The sequence below is a fragment of the Mobula hypostoma genome, chromosome 3 (genome assembly GCF_963921235.1).
Source record: "Mobula hypostoma chromosome 3, sMobHyp1.1, whole genome shotgun sequence".
Classification (NCBI taxonomy): domain Eukaryota; kingdom Metazoa; phylum Chordata; class Chondrichthyes; order Myliobatiformes; family Myliobatidae; genus Mobula; species Mobula hypostoma.
This window is the reverse complement of record NC_086099.1, coordinates 97,463,765-97,475,981: the sequence shown is the minus strand read 5'-3', so window position 1 is coordinate 97,475,981 and position 12,217 is coordinate 97,463,765. Positions and strand designations below refer to the sequence as shown.

At 40.2% G+C, this 12,217-nt stretch overlaps 1 protein-coding gene across 3 annotated transcripts in view; it reads left to right on the top strand.

Moving 5' to 3' along the window:
* Positions 1–12,217, top strand: part of ptpn13 (protein tyrosine phosphatase non-receptor type 13) — a 262,225-nt gene that overhangs the window by 175,355 nt on the left and 74,653 nt on the right. For all 3 annotated transcript variants that reach the window (XM_063043507.1, XM_063043508.1, XM_063043506.1), the window contains exons 27-29: positions 908–1,088; positions 2,325–2,536; positions 10,211–10,581. In XM_063043507.1, the coding sequence (XP_062899577.1) occupies positions 908–1,088; positions 2,325–2,536; positions 10,211–10,581 (764 nt within the window). The remainder of the gene's footprint in view (positions 1–907; positions 1,089–2,324; positions 2,537–10,210; positions 10,582–12,217) is intronic.

Below are 12,217 nucleotides of genomic sequence, written 5' to 3'. Positions count from 1 at the left end.
AAAGGAAATTGCAGAAGCACAATCAGGCCACTGCAGAGAAGCTGATACTCATTTCATCCTGCCTAGGCCAGCTGTATGTAGAAATGATCAAAGTAGTCTCTTTCTGTCTCCTATCGCCCTGTCTAGGCCAGCTCTATATAGGAATGATCTAGGTAGTCCCTTTCTGTCTCCTGTCAATGTTTTTGTACAAAATTTCCTTTTGAAGATGATATTGATGCGATCTCATCACTACCACTGGTAGTGCATTCCAAACCCTGAGCACTCTTTTCCTGAAACAATTTTGCTTTCTCTCATTTCTGTTTTGGTTCTTTGTCCTCTGCTTCTTTCCCTCTCACCACTGGGAAGTTTCTCTCTATCTACTTTACCTGCACCCTATGTGATGTTAAATACCTCCCACAAACTCCCCTTCTGGCCCCCACCTTTAACAACTTTTTTTTACAAGGAGAGGTTTCCCAACTACTGCAGTCTTACTAAGTAATTAAATTCCCTCGTCCCTGGAATAATTGCATTAAATCTTTCCTGAAGTGTAGTCGACGGAACTTTAGCTGATCCAGTTTCTCACTAAGATTCTTTATGATCTGTGCACATTTGTACCCACAATATTCAGCCCCTCTACTCCTTTTAAAATTGTGCCTCTCTTCATTCTTCTAACCAAAATCTAATTTTACATAAATGTAATCTACCACTTGCCTATCAACTCTTCTCGCCTCACTTATACTGACATTCTACTGCAATTTTATGCACTGTGCCGTATCGATGCTATCACGTAGGACAAAGTATATCTAAAGGAGGCATTAAGTTTCAAGCTTTATCATTAATGTGACACTAAAGCAATTCTGTAATGTTTAGAAATGCTTTGTAGATTCAGTCTCAAAGAAAACTATATAAAGCATTTCTTTATTTGCAGTTGGTTACTCTATTATTGGAGAAAGGACAGCTTCCTGCAGCCAAGGTCCATGCTCCAGTAACTCCACAGTGCACACCTCCATCAACAACCAGTCAAAATGGACCGTGTCAACCAATAGACAAAGGAAAATTGGGAACAAATCTCACGTCATCAGCTGCCAAAGACCATGCTTGTACTGCAGGTAAAGAACAGTGATATTCAAAATTTGTAAGAACGTAACTGAGGTTTAGCTATTTATGCTAATGACGTAGGTACGCTATGCACAAACAGTTCTCTGCATTGCTCTGGTTGCCCCATTACAGGGAAGATGTGGAGAAGAGGTTCACCAAAATGCTGCCTGGATTACACTTTCAAAGAAGTCTTTGATAAAGTATGATGTTTTAGGTTTATTAGTAAAAGCGAATGACGCATGCAAAAAAAAACGTGCTGCAGTAGCAGCTTTTGTGTAAAGTTAGCTTTGGGAAAGTAAACACTGTTGAATGAGTGATTTTTGGCCAAGATGGAAGTATACAGTAGTGCTACCCAGGGTTGATTTCTAGGACCAGTTCTTAATTTATATTTTGACTTGGGAGTTGAGGGTGCAAGTGAATTTTAGAATTTTCAAGTGATGCAAAACTTGGAAGTGCAGTAAATAGTAAGGAAGAAAGAATAGACATCAAGAGAATGTAGATACACTGTGGAAATTGGTTCATGGAAAGTAAAATTCAAAATAGTAGAATACGAGCTGATATTTTTTAATGAACTTAATAAGAAGGGTGAAATGTGCCTAGTGATGCAATTTAGGAGTGGGTGCAAGAAAAGAGAAGTCTGGGGATTTTGCACGCGCTTTGAAGACACGTAATTGGTTAAAACATTTTATGGAATTCTTAGCTTTGTAAGTAAAGGGTTAATCTGCAGAAAGAAGCAAGTTTTATTAAACCTATTTAAAGTGCTGTCTGTCCAAAAAGAACTAGCATACTCACTTTTTGGCGCCATATTATTTAGGAAATCAGATTTCTTTAGTGTAAGCCAGAAGGTATTAACTTGATTAATTTCATGGATGAGGGAGCATTGTAATGTAAATGGATTGGAGAAGCTTGGGTTGGTTTATTTAAAACAGTGAATATGAAATGAAAATATGATAGAACTATTTAAATGATGGAGCCTTTACAGAACAGATAAGAAATTGATTCTAATGTGTGGATGATATTATTTATAATGTCTTCAGATTCAGTCATAGTCTTCAAAATATTGAAGAAGTAGGTTAAATGCTTTTAATGGTTTACACCTGGTGCCCATGCAACAAGCCAAATGACCTTGCAGTGGACTGTAGTTTTGTGCATGAGGTTCAGCCCTTTTAAAATCATATTTCACACTGAGCTGTTTTTGTAATTCATTTTACTTTAAATATCAACAATTATTCATTCTCCTGTTACAGAAAATACATCCAAGGTCAAGTTGTTGAAGGATTCCTTTGGGTTAGGTTTGGATTGTGCTGGGTGCAATGAAAATGCTTCTGAATACTGCAGGAATGTAGCGAGAATACATAAACAAGTTCCTGGTCAACCAGTAGCAGAGTGTGGGAAGATTAATGTTGGAGACTTCACACTACAAGTGAATGATGGTCTTTTGAAAGGACTTTCAAAACAGGTACATTAAACTGGAAATAATTTTAATATCTTCTTTGCACCTAAAAGACTCAAGAACAGCAGAAACAGTTTGTTGAATATTCAAGTGTTTGCAAAAGCTAAAGTTTCTATTGAACTGATAATTTGTAATTGATTAGGATAAGATTTTGGCTGAAAGTCACAAAGTATGACTGTATTCTGGCCACACACATCAAAGTTGCTGGTGAACGCAGCAGGCCAGGCAGCATCTCTAGGAAGAGGTACAGTCGACGTTTCAGGCCGAGACCCATAGTCTGTATTCTGGCCTGTTAATTTGGTCATTGAAAGAATTAGCCTTAACAGCAAGGCACTATTTAATTTGCTCTCACAGATGTTGAATTTGTCTGTGCTTAAGCAATAATTTCACTATCAAGCAGTCAACCTTTACTTACCATACCATCACTGGCCTTGTCTACTCTGCAAATCTTTGCAGTTCCAACATCATAAGACCCAGCCCAGCACAGTCTAAATCTTATCCCATAAACAGGATGTCATTCTGTTGATCATTTTAGCCTGTTCTTAACTGTGGAATCATTTCTTCCATTGTGTGTGTGTGTGTGTATTTTTTTTCAACTTTTACAGTCTTCTTAACTGCAGTCACAACTCCTTTCATGTCCTTGATCCTCCAGTAATTTCCAGTTTCCTGGTCCCAACCTTTGATCACTTCCATCAGGATCACCTTCCACATCTTCATGGAATGCTGATCCAACCAGTACCATTCACTTCCACTGTTATTTAGTGTGGTGTAGGAAGTATCCAGTCTTGGTAGAGCAAGCCTGTTGATCTTATTTCCCCTCCCTTGTTTTCCTTTAACTTAGCAATATATTCCCTCCCCTCTTCCCTCCTCCCCTCTTCCCTCCTCCCCTTCCCTCCTCCCCTCTTCCCTCCTCCCCTCTTCCCTCCACCTCCTCCCCTCCTCCCCCTCCCCTCCCCTCCCCCCTCCTCTCCCACCACCACCACCTGTTCCATCCCCCACCCCGTCCACCCCCGTCCTCTCTCTTCCTCCCCCAGGTACTAAGGGGTCAATTGCAGCTGTCCGTGAACCTACCAGCACAATTTTGTAATGTGAGTGGAAGCCTGAACTCCTGACAAAAGTGGGAGACAACTTGCAAACTCCACACAGAAAGCATCTGAGGATTAAATAAACTCACCAGAGTTGTGATACTGTGAGAAGTTGTACTTCTCTCCTTCACCTTATTTCCTTTAAGTAAAGTGTCAAGATGCGAGTAGATTGATCCAGGCTAATCCACCCTTTTATATGGGCAGACTGAAAGATTCTTTCTTCTCGTTGTACTCAAAATCCCCTTCTCTTTACCTTACCAAGACTTCATCTATTTCAGTGCTCATTTGTGGTGCAGTATTAAACTGGAAGCTTTTTTTTTAACCTTCTAGTTTTCATCCTCGCCTCTCATTCTAATGGTTGATTGCTTTCTCTTCACTTGCTTACTCGGTTCAGCACCTTCCTATCCTGTATCCTGGGATAGTCTTGTTAAACAACATCTGCTTTATGCATGCTGGCTCCAACGTTACATTTATCATCATTATCATTACGTGCCATGTCTCATGACCATGATTGTTCTTGGCAAATTCTTCTACAGAAGTGCTTTGCCATTGCCGACTTCTGGGCAGTGTCTTTACAAGACAGGTGACCCCACCAACCATTATCAATACTCTACAAAGATTGCCTAGCATCAGTGGTCACATAACCAGGACAACCAAATGATATAAACCAGCTTTTGTAGAGATGTATCTCCACCCCTGCCATCTGACAATATTACATTACTCATTTTAAATTCATTAGTTCTAGGTTTCTGTATCTGTGATTGACTTTGCATTTGAGTAGCTCCAGTATGTCTTTCCAATGCCTCAGATGTGGATTTCGGCTCACAATAGAGTAGCCCATTTCATTTCTCAAGCTCCTGTCCCTACATCTTCTGCCCTTTGCCTTTGCTTTGCACCATGCTGGTCTCTAAATTCAATGGATGACCCACAGTCATTTGTACTGAGTCTCCCACAATGCCATCATCAGACACATCTTTCCACTCTTCACATTTTACCACACTGAAAGGATCGTATTCTCACTGATAATTCTGTTCAGTTTTTCCATCTACCTCCAATGCAAGCTCACTTTCCCATGGCATTCAAGTGCAGCCCTCTTTCTGCCTACCTTAAATTAAATCCTTCAGATGGGAAAGTGATTTTATTTTAGTGGTTGGAAGCGCTTTCTCTCCCGTAGACCTTTGAAAATACTGATTGTGGCTTTCACTCTTTGCCTCACTTACTGGTCCTTTGATCCTCCTTCCTTAAGTTCCCTTCCTAAAATGCACTACCTCTCTGCCTTTAAAGCCCTTTAAAATATTCTTTTTTTGCCCCTGAGTTTTTCTGTTATCCCCTCTAATAAGTATATTCCTGATTTAGTATCCATTTTTATTTTGTCCATTTATCTGCAAAACATTGTTGAGCATTCCTTAAGCTTGCTGCATGAATTTAAGTTAAAAGTTATTCCACCCTCTGTAATGAGTAGAGCTTTTATTTGAATGGTGTTCCCATTTAAAGATACGCAAGTTAAAACTGTTCGTTCATGAATCATAGAATTGTTAGAACATAGAAGGAGACCAGTTGCCCACTATGTCAGGATCAGGTCTATGCCAAAGCACCTCACATGTTCCAACCCCAGCCTTGCTAATTTTTCTTCACCAGATATTTATCCAATTTTCTGTTGAAGGCCCCTTTAAAATCGGTCTCAAGCACCCTCACAGGCAGCGCATTCCAATTACCAACGACACACTGCATTGAAAGTTTTTCCTCATGTACGCTCTGGATTCTCTTCTCCTTTACATATCTGATGTCTTATCTTCAACCCCAGCGAAAAGGAAGCAGTTTCCCATGATTCACCGTGTCTAGGTCCTTTGTTTCACATACTTCTATCAGATCTCCTCTTCGTTTCTTAAAGAAAACAGTCAAATTCTCCCTTACCTACCCTGGTAAATGTAGTCCCTCATCCTCAGAACTATTCTCATAAATGGCACAAATTAGCTGAACTATACTCTAAGCAATAAAGAAAAGTGCTCACGTTTATACAGTGCCATCATCTCAGAGTGTCTTGCAGAACAGTGCAGTCAGTGAAACACTTTTGAAGAGAGGGGGCTATTTAATGCAGAAGCCCAAGAGCCAGTTGTCATAAGCAGCACTGTGGTAGTGACCAGTTCAGTTGTTTTTCTGATATTGATTGTGGGATGGGGATGGATACGGATGTGGACACCAGGACAGTTCCTTGCATTTCTTCAGAAAGGTACCTTTACCTCCAATTGCAAGGGTAGACAACATTTCAGGATAACATCATGAAGAAGTGGCAGCTGGTGGAGCAGCATTCTCTCAGCACCGCACCAACGTGCTGACCTGTATGTTTGTGCTGAAGCCTTTGAAGTGGACCAAGCCCAGCGCTATCTGACTCACTCTCAGGGAGTGATGATCTTCTGCATGGCCAGATCTAACATCAAATGGGGAAAGTGCCTTTTCTCGTGCCATTCAGTCAGATCAGTTTTTATTTCCACACCATGTTATGCGCATTCTCTGTAATATAATAGCATAGGCAGATGATGAATGACAGAATAATAAGAGGTTCAGATGACATAATAACATCTAACCTTGTTCTGCCAAGTTAGAACAGGTCTACAGTATAACTTTGAACTTTATAGTCTAGATTGTATAAATCTATATCCAAAGGATTGAATGTCCATATTATGTTTGAATGTGAATCTGCTCCAAGAATGGAGACGATGTGTCATCTGTCTGGTGAAATCTTGGAAGTACCTGCTGTCTTGAAGAGGAGAAACAGAATCCATGCATTTCTACAATACTGTAAATCATATCTTAATTTAAGGAAAAAGAAATATTTTGCTTTTGTAGCTGCCCTTTCACACCCAGGATGGACATCTCTATCACTTAACTGCAACAAGAGACCTTTCAGTAATTGATTTAGTTATTAGGTTAAATTCTATTATTTGCTGGCCTTGATTTCCATCTCCTTTTACAGATCGTCTCCAAGATAGAAATGTCCAATTTGTATATAGCATATACATAAGAGCAAGCATTTGGGAGACCATTGGGGTGGCTTTGCCAACTGTTTCTGGGCTGCCTGGGACTCAGATTATGGCCACATTTCTACCTTATGAGCTCAAACAAGAGAAGTCTGCAGATGCTAGAAATCCAAGCAACACACACAAAATGCTGGAGGAACTCAGCAGGTCAGGCAGCAGCTAGGAAAAGTGTACAGATGACGTTTCGGACCGAAACCCTTTGGCAGGACTGGAGAAAAAGTGCTGAGGAGTAGACTTGAAAGGTGGGGAGAGGAGAGAGTGAAACACAAGGTGACAGGTGAAACCTGGAGGGGGAAGGATGATAAGCTGGTGGCGGAGACATGTTCCCAGAAAGGATACATGGCTATAGTAGCTGGTCTGGATAAGCACATGGTCAAAGAGTTGGAGAGCAGCAGGGATCACAGTGGGAGAGCAGTGAGAGAGGGTTTCACTGAACTCCCATCAAAGGGAAGATTTAAACTTCTTCAGTTTAGGCGTCCAAGGAAGAGACCTCCCAGAGTAGTAATCAAATCAGAAACGAGAGAAAGTCTGCAGATGCTGGAAATCCGACCAACACACACAAAATGCTGGAGGAACTCAGCAGGTCAGGCAGCCACACTTGGGTTGGAGGAACAACACCTTGTAATACATTTGGGTAGCTTCCAACCTGATGGCATGAACATCGATTTCTCAAACTTCCAGTAATGTCTCCAACCTCCTCCTTCACCATTTCCCATCCCCTTTTTTTCCCTCTCTCACCTTTTTTCCATGCCCACCCATTGACTCCCTCTGGTGCTCCTCTCCCCTTTTCTTTCTTCCATTCCCTTCTGTCTCTCGCACCAATCAACTTCTCAGCTCTTTACTTCACCCTTCCCCCTCCAGGTTTCACCTGTCACCTCATGTTTCTCTCTCTCCTCCCTCCACCTTTTAAATCTACTCCTCAGCTTTTTTCTCCAGTCCTGCCAAAGGGCTTCGGTCCAAAATGTTGACTGTACTTTTTTCATCCAGCATCTTGTGTGTGTTACCTTATGAGCTATTTGGGTTATGAACAGTTGACAGGAACTGAACCCTGCAGAGCCTAAGAAGAACTTCCATGAATAAGAATGCTACAGCGATTCAAATTCTCAATTAGCTTACACGTGAGAGCTTTTTACAGTCTAAAGATACAGTTAATTGGAATATCTTGCCATTCCTTTTTACAAAATAGATTCAAGGAGAAATGTAGCTGCTGCTTCCCGGATTCGGTGACCTAAATTTAATTGTGACTTCTCGGGCTGCCCAAGTGAAGTTTAATGTTCTCCTTTGAGTTTCTCCTGGATCCTCCATGTTCTTCCCACGTCATCCCATGTGGATTCCTCGGTTAATTCACCACCATTAGTCTTCCCCTCATGTAGGAGAGTTGATGGGAACATAGGGAGGATGAAAAGGTTTAGGGTATGATTAGTGCTAAAATAAAAAAGTACATGATGGTCCATGTGGACTTACTGTGTCAAAGGGCCTGTTTCCAGTTGTTTATTATTACATTGAAGTGTTACTGCATTATCTAGCCAATAGCTCAGTAAATTGAAATTAAAAAGTTAAACATACTAAATTTAAGCAATTTATTGAAAATTAGTATTATTCATTAAAACTCATATTTTGATATCTCTTCTATATAAAAAGATGGTCATTAAATCAATAAATATTTATTTCATGAAGGCCCTTTAGAAAGGTATTCATTATAGATCTTTTCACTGTAACCATGTAAGTGCTTGAAACAGCCAGTATGTGTTTCTGCATGCCTCTGAGTGCTTAAATCTGAATTGCTGCTAACCCCTCAGTACTTCAAATGTTTTAACTGCATTTCAAAAATGTATGGTGCTTTATACAGCACTGAGAAGCTGCTTCGCTCAATTTAATGAGGACTATTAATTTTTGTAAATACTGTATGGAACTCCCTTTACTAAATAGAGTTTGAATACACTCTGAGCCATTTTCTACTCAACCACACTCTTTATATTTTGCCTCTTTTATTCAACCAGCTGTTGACTTGGGAGCAGTTGATTGTTTTTAGGGATGGGTTTGCATTTTGTCTAAGCCTGATAATTGAGGTGATTTTGCTTGCCTGGATGTCTTGCAAGATGATGCTTGCCTCAGAATCACACGTAATGTTCTATGAAATGGGGAGTTTTCTTCTTTGCTGGTTGAAAGTTAAAACAACCAGAGAAGTAATTGAAACAACTCAGAGGAGGAGAGAAAATCGGAGATGGGGCATCTGAAGCTTAGGTGAAGCAGGTAGGACCTGAAATTATATGTAATTATATCAAAGTAGTTCTGGTATGGAAGCAGTGATTCTTGATGTGAGTGATAAAGCGAGAGATAATGGGAAAGGGCTGAGTGAGCAATAGATTCGAAATTAAATGAGAGGAGGATATCAATTGGACTAGCAAGAGTATGGGATTAGAATTGTTAGGGTGTAGAAAGAATGACAATTGGGAGTGAGAGTGTTCCTTGTTGGGGCAAGGCTTACTAAGGTAGGGTGTAAAGGGTAGTTGGTATCAGCTTTCTTGTGGGCCTCTTAAGAGATCCACTCCTGTGCCTTTGAAAGGAGAATGAAATATTTTTCTGTCATGTAAGAGAATCATTATCCTGTGGGGAAACATTCCCAGTGAATGTTAAGTTTACATTGGGCTTCAGTTGCTCTGAGTGAACTCATATTAATGAAGAACCTCCTTATTACAAAATGAAGTACTTGCTTGCTGCATTAACTTAAAGATAATCTTGTGCATAACGATTTGGGTTTAGGCATTCACTTTTCATTTTGGAATGTTGCCATCCCTCTCCCCTTTTCCAGAGCCTTCCGTCATCTTTGCTCCCATCTTGAAAGAAAGTGTTAGGCCTCATACTCCTGCATTTGACTCAATATATTATGGCCAGGAGTTAGACAACAGTGATTTAATGTCCATGCTCTAAATTTTCCTTTTCCTTTGTTCGTTCATCAGAGTTTGGTAGCCTTCTGCAACCAGGAAATTCAGCCAAATTAGTAATGTGTCTGTTTCTCTTCTGCGCATGCATTCAGTGATTCATCAACAAAGGAGGGATTTTATTTTATTCTAACTGCAAGGTCGATTAACCTTTGACATTCTGTGCTTATGTTTCTTCTAGACTGACTTGTTTCTTATATACAAAGTTTGTACTTAAATTTTGTTTTTGATACCACTCGTTATCACAACGGTGTTTAGTTCTGCATACTCTCCTCCCTAAGGTCAGCATTATCCAAAATCTTTATTAGTAACTCATCCCCAACTTTTCTTTATAAAGTCACCTCATTAAAAAGAAACAATGAGTCAAGTTGTTGTGCAACTGAATTTGATCATATCCACAATGCATTTGCCATCTTAAGATTTGAGTTTCTCTCCTTTTTAAGCATGTGCCCATGCAGTTGCATGTAATTTCATTGATTAACAGGGGAATACATTCCTTTGGAGGTGTATAAAGTTAAAACAAAATGTTTTGAAATGTGTAATTGTTGAAAGCTGGTTTGGAAATAATATATTAAAGGTATAATTTCATTAAAAGAGAGACTGTAATTTTTACAGAGTGCAAATAATCCTCCATCAAAAGAAATAAATGAAACTGAATTGCACTTGAATAGTTCACTGCTGTCTGACAAGATGAACAGTATCAACATGGATAATAACAAAAAGATTGAAAATGAAATTCAGAATGCAAGACTGAAGTCATCTTCTCAAAGGGATGGTTATAGGGTCAGCAGAGACTGTGAAGATATTGATGAACATTCCATGTTGAAAGAAGATATTATTATCAATAAGAACATTGCCTGTCAAGTATCTGGGAGTACAATATCTTTCTCCGGCAATCAGTGTGATATACCATACGTCCAGGAAGAAAGTTTCAGAAATACTTATTTTGACAAGCAAGAATCTTCAAAACTGGATCTGATCATCAGGTTAGTTTTGGGAATTTCCCTTTGAAAGTACAACAAAGCTTTAAGAGTAATCTCTGCAAACCAAGGACAAAACAAGGTAGAACCTACAAGGTAATTGGTAGGGCACTGAGGAGTGCAGTAGAACAGAGGGATCTGGGAATACAGATACAAAATTCCCTAAAAGTGGCATCACAGCTAGATAGGATCATAAAGAGAGCTTTTGGTACATCGGCCTTTATAAATCAAAGTATTGAGTATAAGAGGTGGAATGTTATGGTGAGGTTGTATAAGGCATTGGTGAGGCCGAATTTGGAGTATTGTGTGCAGTTTTGGTCACCAAATTACAGGAAGGATATTAATAAGATTGAAAGAGTGCAGAGAAGGTTCACAAGGATGTTGCCGGGACTTGAGAAACTCAGTTACAGAGAAAGGTTGAACAGGTTAGGACTTTATTCCCTGGAGCGTAGAAGAATGAGGGGAGATTTGATAGAGGTATATAAAATTATGATGGGTATAGATAGAGTGAATGCGAGCAGGCTTTTTCCACTGAGGCGAGGGGAGAAAAAAACCAGGGGATAAGGGTGAAGGGGGAAAAGTTTAAAGGGAACATTAGGGGGCGCTTCTTCACACGGAGAATGGTGGGAGTGTGGAATGAGCTGCCAGATGAAGTGGTAAATGCAGGCTCACTTTTAATGTAGCCCCCCTGGCCAGCCTCAGGGTCGCTCGGCTCACTGTCGTCTAGGGAAACAGCCCTCGGCCCTGCCAAATTGGGTAATAGTTTGTGTGGATGCTGTGTGATGTACCCCACCCTGCCCAAATAACAGACAATACACCAGATATGATTAAATGATTTACAGTTTATAGATATTACTGGAACTATATAATTAATAGAGAATAAAATATAAAAGGAAAATAAAAGGCGCCACACTTATCAAAGTTCAATCTCTTCGTGCACAAATAGTTGGAGCTCAGGACCCTTCTTCTTCACCCTGCGACCCCTTGGACCACCTCGACCGGCCGCCTGGGACCAACAACGGTGGTCGACCAGAGGCTCCACAGGAGTCCGTCTCCGTCTCCTCTCCTCACCGAACGTCCCGCTCGGAGTCCGACCTCGTGAGTGGACTCACAGCACCTGGTCCATCCTCTGTTTCTCTCTCCCGCCTTCTGCCCCAAAACCCCACGCATACAATATCTTTAGATACACCAAAAACACAACAACTATCCCAATTAGTTCGTAACATCTTTTTATCACAGTCTAATCCAAAACAAGCTGCTAGCGCAAGAACTTTCTCAGCGTTTAACATAACAAAGAAGCATTCCCAAGTATAACATAACAAAGAAACCATTTTAATTAGCCTACACAGTAACATGAAAGACGAAACCCCCTTATATTAACATTTAAGAAAAACTTGGACAGGTACATGGATGAGAGGTGTATGGAAGGATATGGTCCAGGTGCAGGTCAGTGGGACTAGGTAGAAAAATGGTTTGGCACAGCCAAGAAGGGCCAAAAGGCCTGTTTCTGTGCTGTAATGTTTTATGGTTCTATGGTAAATGTCAATGGCCACATTTATTAATTCACTGATTCATCTAAAGTACAATAATATACAGTACAGGGTACTTAATTTCCACAGATACTAATAAATTAGCAGTTGAA